Genomic DNA, 14179 nt, shown 5'->3' with positions numbered 1-14179 from the left:
TAGAACCTGGTCTTTAGTCTGTATCACCTCTAGAACCTGTCCTTTAGTCTGTATCACAACACCTCTAGAACCTGGCCTTTAATCTGTATCACAACACCTCTAGAACCTGGCCTTTAGTCTGTATCACAACACCTCTAGAACCTGGCCTTTAGTCTGTATCACCTCTAGAACCTGGCCTTACGTCTGTATCACAACACCTCTAGAACCTGGCCTTTAGTCTGTATCGCCTCTAGAACCTGGCCTTTAGTCTGTATCAACACCTCTAGAACCTGTCCTTTAGTCTGTATCACAACACCTCTAGAACCTGGCCTTTAATCTGTATCACAACACCTCTAGAACCTGGCCTTTAGTCTGTATCACAACACCTCTAGAACCTGGCCTTTAGTCTGTATCACCTCTAGAACCTGGTCTTTAGTCTGTATCACCTCTAGAACCTGGTCTTTAGTCTGTATCACCTCTAGAACCTGTCCTTTAGTCTGTATCACAACACCTCTAGAACCTGGCCTTTAATCTGTATCACAACACCTCTAGAACCTGGCCTTTAGTCTGTATCACAACACCTCTAGAACCTGGCCTTTAGTCTGTATCGCCTCTAGAACCTGGCCTTTAGTCTGTATCAACACCTCTAGAACCTGTCCTTTAGTCTGTATCACAACACCTCTAGAACCTGGCCTTTAGTCTGTATCACAACACCTCTAGAACCTGGCCTTTAGTCTGTATCACAACACCTCTAGAACCTGGCCTTTAGTCTGTATCACCTCTAGAACCTGGTCTTTAGTCTGTATCACAACACCTCTAGAACCTGGCCTTTAGTCTGTATCACAACACCTCTAGAACCTGGCCTTTAGTCTGTATCACAACACCTCTAGAACCTGGCCTTTAGTCTGTATCACCTCTAGAACCTGGTCTTTAGTCTGTATCACCTCTAGAACCTGTCCTTTAGTCTGTATCACAACACCTCTAGAACCTGGCCTTTAGTCTGTATCACCTCTAGAACCTGGCCTTTAGTCTGTATCACCTCTAGAACCTGTCCTTTAGTCTGTATCACAACACCTCTAGAACCTGACGTTTAGTCTGTATCACAACACCTCTAGAACCTGGCCTTTAGTCTGTATCACCTCTAGAACCTGGCCTTTAGTCTGTATCACAACACCTCTAGAACCTGACATTTAGTCTGTATCACAACACCTCTAGAACCTGACCTTCAGTCATCTTCTACTCTAACTGAACATTTATGAGGGCTGCAGTTTTTATGGCAAGCACAACAAATACACTACAGTTTTTATGGCAAGCACAACAAATACACTACAGTTTTTATGGCAAGCACAACAAATACACTACAGTTTTTATGGCAAGCACAACAAATACACTACAGTTTTTATGGCAAGCACAACAAATACACTACAGTTTTTATGGCAAGCACAACAAATACACTACAGTTTTTATGGCAAGCACAACAAATACACTACAGTTTTTATGGCAAGCACAACAAATACACTACAGTTTTTATGGCAAGCACAACAAATACACTACAGTTTTTATGGCAAGCACAACAAATACACTACAGTTTTTATGGCAAGCACAACAAATACACTACAGTTTTTATGGCAAGCACAACAAATACACTGCAGTTTTTATGGCAAGCACAACAAATACACTACAGTTTTTATGGCAAGCACAACAAATACACTACAGTTTTTATGGCAAGCACAACAAATACACTACAGTTTTTATGGCAAGCACAACAAATACACTACAGTTTTTATGGCAAGCACAACAAATACACTACAGTTTTTATGGCAAGCACAACAAATACACTACAGTTTTTATGGCAAGCACAACAAATACACTACAGTTTTTATGGCAAGCACAACAAATACACTACAGTTTTTATGGCAAGCACAACAAATACACTACAGTTTTTATGGCAAGCACAACAAATACACTACAGTTTTTATGGCAAGCACAACAAATACACTACAGTTTTTATGGCAAGCACAACAAATACACTGCAGTTTTTATGGCAAGCACAACAAATACACTACAGTTTTTATGGCAAGCACAACAAATACACTACAGTTTTTATGGCAAGCACAACAAATACACTACAGTTTTTGGAGAGTAAAGACAGCTGTTACATGAACTTCATAAATGATCAACTGAACATGCACTGGTTGGACCAAAACCCATTCAGTCAATTCATTTATCCAGTCAGTCAGCAAGTCGCCATCCTCCCCATCCAATTACTTAACAGCTAATCAAATAGACACTCTGACTATTTGCATTGACCCCCCCTTTGTTTTTACACTGCTGCTACTCACTGTTTATTACCATGCATAGTCACTCTACCCCTACCTACATGTACAAATTACTGTGACTCGGTACCGGTTCCTCCTGTACATAGCCTCATTATTGTTATTTTATTGTGTTACTTTTAAAAATATATATATTTTTACTTTAGTTCATTTAGTAAATATTTTCTTAACTCCATTTTGTTAAAACTGCATTGTTGGTTTTAAGCATTACACAGTTAGGTCTATGCATGTTGTATTCGGCACATTTGACAAATATAATTTGATTTACCTGAGGAGTAGGAGCTGCTCCAGCCTTGGGCCAGGCCCAGGGAGTTGCCTCCCCAGGTGGAGGAGTGCTTGGTGGGGTTGGTGAGGCCCGGGGGGGGCCGTGTGGGGGCGGCTGTGTTACTGCGGGGCCCCTGGGGGACCTTCCACAACTCATGGGACAGAGAGACCTGGGAGGGGTGGGAGATGGGCCCCGGGGACCAGGTGGACTTCATGTCTGACAATTTACCTGAAAGAGAGATAAGAAAAGAAACACATTGATTGCTTGGCAACAATTGGAGATACTTGGCATTCTTCTATCAACAACACACAGGGAACTAAACAACCAAAAACACTAGTCAGAATAATACCCTGGTAGAGGGGTTGTTGACGGTAGAGCAGAGCAATCATTCTGCTTTTCCTGGATGTGTTGAACCAAAAATGGGCATAAACACAGCTAGACTTCACACACACACAGTCCCAGACTGCACAGTAAAGAGTACAGCACAGGGTCAGTCTCAGTCCATGTCTCACAGTATGGAACAGATCAGGAATACAGCTAGACTTCTCTCACACACACACACACACACACAAAGGAGTACAGCCCAGGGTCAGTTTCAGTCCATGCCTCACAGTATGGGACAGATCAGGCCAGGAACACAGACAGACTAGAACTATACTAAGATATAGTATATACACCCTCCTCCCAGTTCCCCCCCCCCATGCTACACACAGGGGTGGGGATACATCAACACCACCAGAGGGAAGATGTATGAGGGGTACAACTAAAGAGGGAAGGGCACACAAAACAGATGTGATGGTAAGGATGGGGTCCTCCTCTGGACCAGATACTGAGCCACCAGAGACATCAACACTGACGGGGGCAGGGGGACAAACTAGCTCAAAGCGGAAGTCACCCCTACCCACAGATCTAGGACCAGATTATCATATCACCTGGTCCTAAACATAACCACGGGGAATATGGTAGGATATAAGATTTGACCCTGTATCAGCGGTTAGAGGAGACTTCCGCCCACTCCGACAAACTGTGTACCTGGGTCGTCCGTTTCCGGGGACGACAGACTGAACGAGCTAGAGTAGGCACTGACTGGCCAATCGGTGGAGGGGGGCAGGGCCTCGTTCTGAGATGAGGTGGGGGAGGAGCCTATGGGGGCATCGCATCCAGCAAAAGGGAATGGAAGAGAGAGAGAATCTAATAAAGAAACAGAATAAATGAAAGTGGATGAACAGCTGTGGTGCTCTGTGGCTGTGTGATATGGGAGAGTTCAAAGTGTTGGGAATAAGATGACCTAGTAGTGTAGATATACGAGTGTCAGATTGTACATGCAGTTAAGTGAAGAAGCAGCAGGACCAGAAGAGAAAAAGCAGGCTTCTCCAGTGACTGAACTGTTACAGATAATCAGTCTCCCCAACCCATTGGGATACATTGCAGGCACAGTATCTGATTTTGCCCGCAGCAGTTTTCTTTGAATGATTCAGGTCATCTCAGACCCCCAGCTCTCCTCTCCCCTCTCAAGACCAAGTCTACCAGAGGGAGAGCACCGTCATTACATATGTATAGGACTACTTCCCCCTCCCTCACCCCCCCTGTCCTTCTCCCCCTCCCTCACCCCCCCCTGTCCCCCTCCCTCACCTCTCCTGTTCTTCTCCCCCTCCCTCACCCCCCCGTCCTTCTCCCCCTCCCTGTCCCTCTCCCCTCCTCTCCTGTCCTTCTCCCCCTCCCTCACCCCCCTGTCCCTCCCCTCCCTCCCCTTCTCCCCTCCCTCCCTCCCTCCCTCCCTCCCTCTCACATCACCTGTCCTTCTCCCTCCCTCCCTCACCTCCTCTAGCTCCCCTGTCCCTCTCCACCCTCACCTCCCCTGTCCCTCTCCACCCCTGTCCCTCTCCACCCCTGTCCCTCTCCACCCCTGTCCCTCTCCACCCCTGTCCCTCTCCACCCCTGTCCCTCTCCACCCCTGTCCCTCTCCACCCCTAGCGCGCCTGCCCCTCACCTCCCAGGTCCCTCACCTCCCCCGTCTCTCCCTTCCTTCTCCAACCTCCTCATCTCCCTCACCCTCCCTTTCTGCTTCCCTCGTCCTCACCTCCGCTGCGGTCTCTCTGCAGGTAGCGGTTGACGTCCTGGATGTTGGTGTTGATGGTGGGGCCGCTGGGCACGCTCCCCGGGGTCATGTTGGGGTCGTTCTCCGGGTCGATGTTCTGCAGGCCCTTCCAGGGCACGCCCGGGCAGAACTCTGGAGGAGGAAGTGATTGTACAGGAAGTATTACAATTGTCATTCCTCTCATTCATTTACATGACTACCTGGTTCAGCAATGTACAAAATACAAAAATACAAAAGGTGGTGCTTGCAATGAAACTAATTCTCTTGAAAACAGAAGTCATTTGGCTACATTAGTCCCATGATCATCATATTAGGTGAATAGGTTTTGGCTGGACAGTAAGCAGTCACTGTAGCTGTCCAGGACTGTTATCCACCATCCCAGTCTAACTAGCCAACTAACTGACCTGGAGGCCAGGTGATGTTGGCGCCGTTGACCATCTTGTCGTTGGGGCTCTTGCCCTGGCTCCAGCTGTCTGGGGGCACCAGGGGGTTGGTGGGGGACTCGGAGACAGGCATCATGCCGTAGGGGCTGTACCCATCCTCCATTTGGGGGGGCTTCCCGGGGGGGCCCAGGTTGGAACCTGCCAGAGACAAGAGGGGAACCAGGAAGTTGGTTAAGTACAATATAAATTAGAACTAGAGAATGAAATACTTAGTCAAGTTTAATAGAAACCAATACAGGAGGGGTTAAATGCAGAAGACACATTTCAGTTGAATGCATTCAGTTGTACAACTGACCAGGTATCCCCTTTCCCTTTCCTAGAACATATAGTAGCATTGAGATGGAAATGTCAAGGTTCCACTTGAAAACCCAAGAGGAAAACTACGTTCTGAAGCTGCCAACTGAGTGTCATACACCATGGTCCTTTCATATCCCCCAGTTCTACTCAGTCCAGCTCAGTAGAGTTCATTAAATCTTTATTGTCCCAACATTGGGCAATGGTGTCAACAGTTTGTACCGTGCTTGTTCAGGTTGGGCTCCAGAGAGGATGAGCCTCCAGAGAGGCTGTCCATGGAGTTGGGGTGTGTCCACTGGGAGAGGCGAGACTGGGGCTGGGGAAGCTCTTTCATGGACAAGCCTCCCACCTCTATGCAGGTTACATTCATGTTAGGATTCAGTCCAGCTGGGAGAGAGGCAAAGAGAAAGGCAGAGAGAGGGAGACAGGCAGAGAGAGAGGCAGAGAGAGAGGCAGAGAGCGGGAGACAGGCAGGCAGAGAGGGAGACAGGCAGGCAGAGAGGGAGACAGGCAGGCAGAGAGGGAGACAGGCAGGCAGAGAGGGAGACAGGCAGGCAGAGAGGGAGACAGGCAGGCAGAGAGGGAGACAGGCAGGCAGAGAGGGAGACAGGCAGGCAGAGAGGGAGACAGGCAGGCAGAGAGGGAGACAGGCAGGCAGAGAGGGAGACAGGCAGGCAGAGAGGGAGACAGGCAGGCAGAGAGGGAGACAGGCAGGCAGAGAGGGAGACAGGCAGGCAGAGAGGGAGGCAGGCAGGCAGAGAGGGAGACAGGCAGGCAGAGAGGGAGACAGGCAGGCAGAGAGGGAGACAGGCAGGCAGAGAGGGAGACAGGCAGGCAGAGAGGGAGACAGGCAGGCAGAGAGGGAGACAGGCAGGCAGAGAGGGAGACAGGCAGGCAGAGAGGGAGACAGGCAGGCAGAGAGGGAGACAGGCAGGCAGAGAGGGAGACAGGCAGGCAGAGAAGGAGGCAGGCAGGCAGAGAGGGAGACAGGCAGGCAGGCAGAGAGGGAGACAGGCAGGCAGGCAGAGAGGGAGACAGGCAGGCAGAGAGGCAGGGAGGTAACACCAGACAAAACAAGTCAATAAAGCATTAAGGATGAATCACTCGTTTCTTGTTTTGCACTTTGTTGCTATGGTTCTTTATATAACTACAATCAATCGTAATGTCTTTGCCACAGGATATCTGTTAGACACTGAGCAAGACCCAACAGCTGTATTTGAACACAGACAGATATTGACCAGAAAGATGATCTGTTTAGAAAGGGCACACAAAGGTCTGGGACCTGTAACAATGATGACATTCCCAGTCCCTGTCCTGCTATCAATCAATCAAATGTATTTATAAAGCCCCTGTTACATCAACAACTGTCCCAAATTGACAAGAGCCCAAAGTGGAACTACTACAGTGGAATGCAATAAAATGCAAATTAATTACTTAAAAATCATACAATGTGATTTTCTGGATTTTTGTTTTAGATTCCGTCTCTCACAGTTGAAGTGTACCTATGATAAATTACAGACCTCTACATGCTTTGTAAGTAGGAAAACCTGCAAAATCAGCAGTATCAAATACTTGTTCTCCCCACTGTATGTGTCATGCACATTGTGGAGTTCCCACTCACAGAGAGGGTAGGGGCTGTAGGAGTTGGGGGACGACTGCTGCTCTTTGGTCTGCAGGTCGGGTAGGCCCGGAGCCTGGGGGTGGCCTGGGAACAAGTCCAGGGCTGATTTGCCTTGGCCGTGGTGCAGGCCGGAGGAGGAGAGGGAGCCGAGGGTCTGCTGCTGCTTAATCAGCAGGGCCTGGGCCAGCTGTCTCTGGTGCTGTTGGATCTGCTGCTGCATGTTATTGATTGTACGTGCAACCTGCAGGAAGAGGAAGTGACATCAGAGAGAGACACAAAGCTGGTGGTCAGTTTATCTGTGAGCCAGCAGAGAACACAGGAAAAACTTCAATGTGACAGTTGCTCGAGTGAATGGCAAGTATAGCCCCTTATACATACATCTGCTTCTACTAGGGATTAACCACCCAGGTTCTCAAATTCACCAGGCTAGGAACCCAGGTATGTCTGCAAAGCACATACACCCCCTCTGCTATAGTAGAATGGTAAAACGTTTGGGTTTTACCCCAGTATGATGCCTGGCCGGGTTCAGGATCAGTAGATATGAAAGGCAGAGATGGGTGAAACTAGTGGGCTGTATTTGAGAGGGAGGGACACTCACGTGCTGCTCCTGCTGTCGGATGGGACCAGAAACATTACGCTGCGCCTGCAACATCTGCTGCTGAATTTGTAAACGCTGGTACGCCTGCAGAGGATTACACGTTTACACACAAATCTACAGACACATATGTACAGAAATATACAGGTGCACACACACACACACACACACACACACACACACACACACACACACACACACACACACACACCATTTTCTGGTTGCTACAGAATGCGATCAGTCAAAACCCAAGGGTTTTTCACATCTCTAAGGCAACGAGGCAGTAGAGGAGTGTATGATATAAGCGTGTACAGAGTGTATCTGCATAGTGTTTATATGGAGGAGTCCTAAAGTAAACTGAGAGGAGACCAGATGAGGACTCACCAGTTGCAGCTGGTATAGTTGGTTCAAAAGGGTCATATGTTGAGGGTTTATTGGTGAGGTTAAAAGTGCAGGATTCAGACCAATGTTTTTTGCTGCAAACTGTAAGAGCTGTGCTTGAACCTGGACAAGAGAGAGACCAAAAGATTCGGTTTTAGAAACCATAAACTAAGTACGAGAAAAAACGGTAGACAGAAGGCGCTTATGCACGTAAACTATGCTGAGGGGAGCTGAAAAATGTGTGTGTGTATGATTCTATATATGATTGCAAGTGTGTTCGTGTATGTGTGTGTGAGTGAGGGGAGATACTTGGAGGGGGCTGAGAGGTGTGTGGTGTTCCCCAGGTCGTATTCATTAGGCACTAAATACGAGACAATGAATCCAAACAAGGATCCCTCCCTACCTGAACTTGTCTAATAACAACCTCTCACTTTCACGGTCCATGTTGTGTATGTGTGTGTGTGTGTGTGTGTGTGTACCTGAGGGGAGAGAAACTGAGGCACTTGAGCGCGTAGACTAGGCTGGGAGGAGCCGAGAGGCGGCACTGGCGGCTGAGGAGGAGGCTGCTGCATGGCCCGGGCTTGTGCTGCACTGCTACAGCCCAACATTCCACTCTGCATCTGGGAGGGAGGAGGAGGAGGTGGAAACCAGGGTGGAACAGCATGATGATAGGGACCCACTATTCTGCACTGTTGAGGAAGAACTGCAAGTCTGCATGTCTCTGAACCGTTTACAGCCACGTGACCAATAAACTTGGATTTAGATTCATAAAAAGTCCAACAAGATTTAACAGGCTAGACAAAACCCCAGTGAAAAATCTAAACTTAAATACAGGCTCCCTCTAGATCTGTCTGTCCCCTGCCCGTCCGTCCGTCCATCCATCTCCCTCTCTGCCTATCAGTGTGCCAACCAGTCCTCTCTGCCTATCAGTGTGCCAACCAGTCCTCTCTGCCTATCAGTGTGCCAACCAGTCCTCTCTGCCTATCAGTGTGCCAACCAGTCCTCTCTGCCTATCAGTGTGCCAACCAGTCCTCTCTGCCTATCAGTGTGCCAACCAGTCCTCTCTGCCTATCAGTATGCCAACCAGTCCTCTCTGCCTATCAGTGTGCCAACCAGTCCTCTCTGCCTATCAGTGTGCCAACCAGTCCTCTCTGCCTATCAGTGTGCCAACCAGTCCTCTCTGCCTATCAGTGTGCCAACCAGTCCTCTCTGCCTATCAGTATGCCAACCAGTCCTCTCTGCCTATCAGTGTGCCAACCAGTCCTCTCTGCCTATCAGTGTGCCAACCAGTCCTCTCTGCCTATCAGTGTGCCTACCAGTCCTCTCTGCCTATCAGTGTGCCAACCAGTCCTCTCTGCCTATCAGTGTGCCTACCAGTCCTCTCTGCCTATCAGTGTGCCCACATAGCCGTAGACAGTGTGCTGCCTACCTGTCTGCTGTCTAAACCCCACATAGCCGTAGACAGTGTGCTGCCTACCTGCCTGTTGCCTGTCTGCTGTCTAAACCCCACATAGCCGTAGACAGTGTGCTGCCTACCTGCCTGTTGCCTGTCTGCTGTCTAAACCCCACATAGCCGTAGACAGTGTGCTGCCTACCTGTCTGCTGTCTAAACCCCACATAGCCGTAGACAGTGTGCTGCCTACCTGTCTGCTGTCTAAACCCCACATAGCCGTAGACAGTGTGCTGCCTACCTGTCTGCTGTCTAAACCCCACATAGCCGTAGACAGTGTGCTGCCTACCTGCCTGTTGCCTGTCTGCTGTCTAAACCCCACATAGCCGTAGACAGTGTGCTGCCTACCTGCCTGTTGCCTGTCTGCTGTCTAAACCCCACATAGCCGTAGACAGTGTGCTGCCTACCTGTCTGCTGTCTAAACCCCACATAGCCGTAGACAGTGTGCTGCCTACCTGTCTGCTGTCTAAACCCCACATAGCCGTAGACAGTGTGCTGCCTACCTGTCTGCTGTCTAAACCCCACATAGCCGTAGACAGTGTGCTGCCTACCTGTCTGCTGTCTAAACCCCACATAGCCGTAGACAGTGTGCTGCCTACCTGTCTGCTGTCTAAACCCCACATAGCCGTAGACAGTGTGCTGCCTACCTGTCTGCTGTCTAAACCCCACATAGCCGTAGACAGTGTGCTGCCTACCTGTCTGCTGTCTAAACCCCACATAGCCGTAGACAATGTGCTGCCTACCTGTCTGCTGTCTAAACCCCACATAGCCGTAGACAGTGTGCTGCCTACCTGTCTGCTGTCTAAACCCCACATAGCCGTAGACAGTGTGCTGCCTACCTGTCTGCTGTCTAAACCCCACATAGCCGTAGACAGTGTGCTGCCTACCTGTCTGCTGTCTAAACCCCGCATAGCCGTAGACAGTGTGCTGCCTACCTGTCTGCTGTCTAAACCCCGCATAGCCGTAGACAGTGTGCTGCCTACCTGCCTGTTGCCTGTCTGCTGTCTAAACCCCACATAGCCGTAGACAGTGTGCTGCCTACCTGTCTGCTGTCTAAACCCCACATAGCCGTAGACAATGTGCTGCCTACCTGTCTGCTGTCTAAACCCCACATAGCCGTAGACAGTGTGCTGCCTACCTGTCTGCTGTCTAAACCCCACATAGCCGTAGACAGTGTGCTGCCTACCTGTCTGCTGTCTAAACCCCACATAGCCGTAGACAGTGTGCTGCCTACCTGTCTGCTGTCTAAACCCCGCATAGCCGTAGACAGTGTGCTGCCTACCTGTCTGCTGTCTAAACCCCACATAGCCGTAGACAGTGTGCTGCCTACCTGCCTGTTGCCTGTCTGCTGTCTAAACCCCACATAGCCGTAGACAGTGTGCTGCCTACCTGTCTGCTGTCTAAACCCCACATAGCCGTAGACAGTGTGCTGCCTACCTGTCTGCTGTCTAAACCCCACATAGCCATAGACAGTGTGCTGCCTACCTGTCTGCTGTCTAAACCCCACATAGCCGTAGACAGTGTGCTGCCTACCTGTCTGCTGTCTAAACCCCACATAGCCGTAGACAATGTGCTGCCTACCTGTCTGTTGTTCAAGTTTTGCATGGCTAGGCCCTGTGGGCCGCCCAGGCCCTGGCTGGATAGAGGCAGGGAGGGGAGTTTCAGGCCGAGGGGGCCGGGGGAACAAGGCATAAACGGTGAGGAGGTATGGACGTCCTCCACCAGGCTACCAACACCGTCCTGCGCCCACACAGACAGCCAGAGGGAGAGCGTCACCATTACACTCTCAATGGGTGGACACATAGAAACTGAACCTTGCCCTGTTCAGAACAGAATCTGTCCCCTCATAACTAGTGAACAATAGAACAAACACACTATTGAGTGAGTTACACAACAGTGTGATGTACAGTATTATATTGTTCGCGTTAAATTTTTTTTTTAAATTTTTCATTCCTTGATAAGTTATTTTCCATGGTTCCCCAGAACACTAGTCTGCCCTGGCTATACATCATCTTCTCATTGAAGAACCCATGGACAATATAGGTGTGTGTGATGTTGGGGAGTGGGTCAGGGGTCATTACCTTGTCGAGGAAAGGGGAGCGATCTGAGGAGGACTCTTTGGAGTGGAGGGGAGGCCGGCAGCCCATTGGCCCCTTGTTGATCAGACAGTTGTTGTAGTCGGACATGCCCATCCCCCGCCTGTCCAGCTCCGTCTTCTTCTCCAACAGAGCACCTGAGAGAGACAGAGTAGCGAGAGTAGTGGCAAACAGAGAGCAGTGAGAGAACACAGGGATATCACCAACACTGATACAGTCAGTGACAGTGATATGGACTTCATCAGGAACAAGGAATTAACAGAGTGTATTGAGGACTGGGAGAAGAGACTTACTCATGGCCTGGTCCAGGTTCATGTTGTTCCTCTTCAGAGCCTCCTCAGCTGGATCTCTCTGGACACACACACACACACACAGCTGTCAGCAGAAATATCTCACAAACATGCATGTGTACGTGTGGTCCTGTGTGGCTCAGTTGGTAGGAACATGGAGCTAGCCACGCCAGGAAGGCAGGTTTGATTCCCGTGGGGGTTTGATTCCCGCGGGGGCTACCAAAATATATGCATTCACTGTTGTATTAAAGTGTCTGCTAAATGGCATGTTATATTATTATCAGATGTCTATGTATACAGATTACATCAGTGTGGAGTTTGACCCCAGAGGTAGTAGCAGGTAGCAGCACTCACAGGGAAGCCCATGTCTGTCAGCTGCTTGATCAGGCGATTCATGATCCAGGCTTCCTCCTGCTTGCCCGGAATCTTCCCCTTGGGTGGGGCCTTCCTGGGTCTGTTGCCCCAGGAGTTGCTCTCCTGGGAGGCCTGGCTGCTCCACATGTCCCCGTCGTCAGGGTCCCACGGGCCCCCAGACAAACCCATGTCCTCCCCGCCACCTCCACCACCCCAGCCGTCTTGCATAGATTTGGGGGCTGCAGAGGGAGAGGAGGAAGTGTTGTGTTACTATCTTTTCAAATTCATTTTCATCCACAACGTTTTAAGTCACCAGCTGCCACTGATTATGACGTCATATATTTGTATGGGTTCTGACAGTGGGGTATTTGTATTGGTTCTGACAGTGGGGTATATGTATTGGTTCTGACAGTGGGGTATATGTATGGGTTCTGACAGTGGGGTATATGTATGGGTTCTGACAGTGGGGTATATGTATGGGTTCTGACAGTGGGGTATTTGTATGGGTTCTGACAGTGGGGTATTTGTATGGGTTCTGACAGTGAGGTATTTGTATGGGTTCTGACAGTGAGGTATTTGTATGGGTTCTGACAGTGGGGTATATGTATTGGTTCTGACAGTGGGTTATATGTATTGGTTCGGACAGTGGGGTATTTGTATGGGTTCTGACAGTGGGGTATATGTATTGGTTCTGACAGTGGGGTATTTGTATTGGTTCTGACAGTGGGGTACTTGTATTGGATCTGACAGTGGGGTATATGTATTGGTTCTGACAGTGGGGTACTTGTATTGGATCTGACAGTGGGGTATATGTATTGGTTCTGACAGTGGGGTACTTGTATTGGATCTGACAGTGGGGTACTTGTATTGGATCTGACAGTGGGGTATATGTATTGGTTCTGACAGTGGGGTATTTGTATTGGTTCTGACAGTGGGGTACTTGTATTGGTTCTTCTGACAGTGGGGTATATGTATTGGTTCTGACAGTGGGGTATATGTATTGGTTCTGACAGTGGGGTATATGTATGGGTTCTGACAGTGGGGTATATGTATTGGTTCTGACAGTGGGGTATATGTATTGGTTCTGACAGTGGGGTATTTGTATTGGTTCTGACAGTGGGGTATTTGTATTGGTTCTGACAGTGGGGTATTTGTATTGGTTCTGACAGTGGGGTATTTGAATTGTCAGTTGATTTAGACTTATTTTAGAATAGCACAGCCATGCACTGGTAAAGTTTGTATAGAAAGACTATTGGAGAATACATTCTGTGTATTCAGCCTGCCACCAGAGGTCAGTGTAGCTGCATACTAAATAGGGAGTCAATTTGTTTTCAGCAATTATATTCCATGACTGATCAAAGCGTGTTTTCTCATGGCTTTCCTGTTCCTCTGCAGCAGACATATGGTGAGCAATGACTCAAATTTTAAACATTTTGTAATGTCATGAGGTCCCAGCCATAATAAAAACATCAGCAATTTAAATTAATCAGGAAAAATCTGATCTAATCTATAAAAGGTACTAGAGTCCTTCTCACCTGGTTTGCAAGGTGCAGATCCAAGGGGTGCGTTGCCCCGTCTGTAGGGTTCAGGGCTGTTGTCACCCACACCCCAGCCCCCATGGCTCCCGGTGGGTTTTCCCCAGGCGGAGGTCCCGTTGTCCACGCTGACCAGAGGGGGAGCAGGCTCCCCCCAGGAGGGCTCTGGTTTGGGGTGGGCACTGGAAGGCTCCCCCCAGCCTAGGAACAGGATGACTTTGATAAGGGCACACGTGGATTGGATAACAGTACAGAGAACAACGGACCCAAAACAAACTCTTGCTCTGGAACCTTGGGTCCATTTTGTTCACATGTTATAGGTCCAAAAGGCTCCTTATCAGTTTCTACCCCCAAGCCATAAGACGGCTGAACAATTAATCAAATGGCTGCCCCTCACCCTGTTTATTATCTATGCATAGTCACTTTACCCCTACCTACATGT

General features: G+C 49.2%; 1 protein-coding gene across 8 annotated transcripts in view; it reads right to left on the bottom strand.

Moving 5' to 3' along the window:
• The window catches only part of LOC109877586 (trinucleotide repeat-containing gene 6C protein), a 28408-nt gene that overhangs the window by 6367 nt on the left and 7862 nt on the right, over positions 1-14179 (bottom strand). For 2 of the 8 annotated variants that reach the window (XM_031818117.1, XM_031818118.1), the window contains exons 3-16: positions 13738-13938; positions 12203-12441; positions 11852-11909; positions 11544-11695; positions 11044-11202; positions 8492-8632; positions 8016-8135; positions 7635-7718; positions 7037-7277; positions 5638-5802; positions 5083-5259; positions 4661-4810; positions 3613-3771; positions 2584-2808 (exon numbers count right to left, since the gene is read on the bottom strand). In XM_031818117.1, the coding sequence (XP_031673977.1) occupies positions 2584-2808; positions 3613-3771; positions 4661-4810; positions 5083-5259; positions 5638-5802; positions 7037-7277; positions 7635-7718; positions 8016-8135; positions 8492-8632; positions 11044-11202; positions 11544-11695; positions 11852-11909; positions 12203-12441; positions 13738-13938 (2271 nt within the window). The remainder of the gene's footprint in view (positions 1-2583; positions 2809-3612; positions 3772-4660; positions 4811-5082; positions 5260-5637; positions 5803-7036; positions 7278-7634; positions 7719-8015; positions 8136-8491; positions 8633-11043; positions 11203-11543; positions 11696-11851; positions 11910-12202; positions 12442-13737; positions 13939-14179) is intronic. The other 6 variants (XM_031818119.1, XM_031818124.1, XM_031818121.1 and 3 more) reach the window with 4 other exon arrangements.

Source organism: Oncorhynchus kisutch, unplaced genomic scaffold (genome assembly GCF_002021735.2).
Source record: "Oncorhynchus kisutch isolate 150728-3 unplaced genomic scaffold, Okis_V2 scaffold1262, whole genome shotgun sequence".
Taxonomy (NCBI): domain Eukaryota; kingdom Metazoa; phylum Chordata; class Actinopteri; order Salmoniformes; family Salmonidae; genus Oncorhynchus; species Oncorhynchus kisutch.
This window is presented reverse-complemented; position numbering and strand designations above follow the sequence as displayed.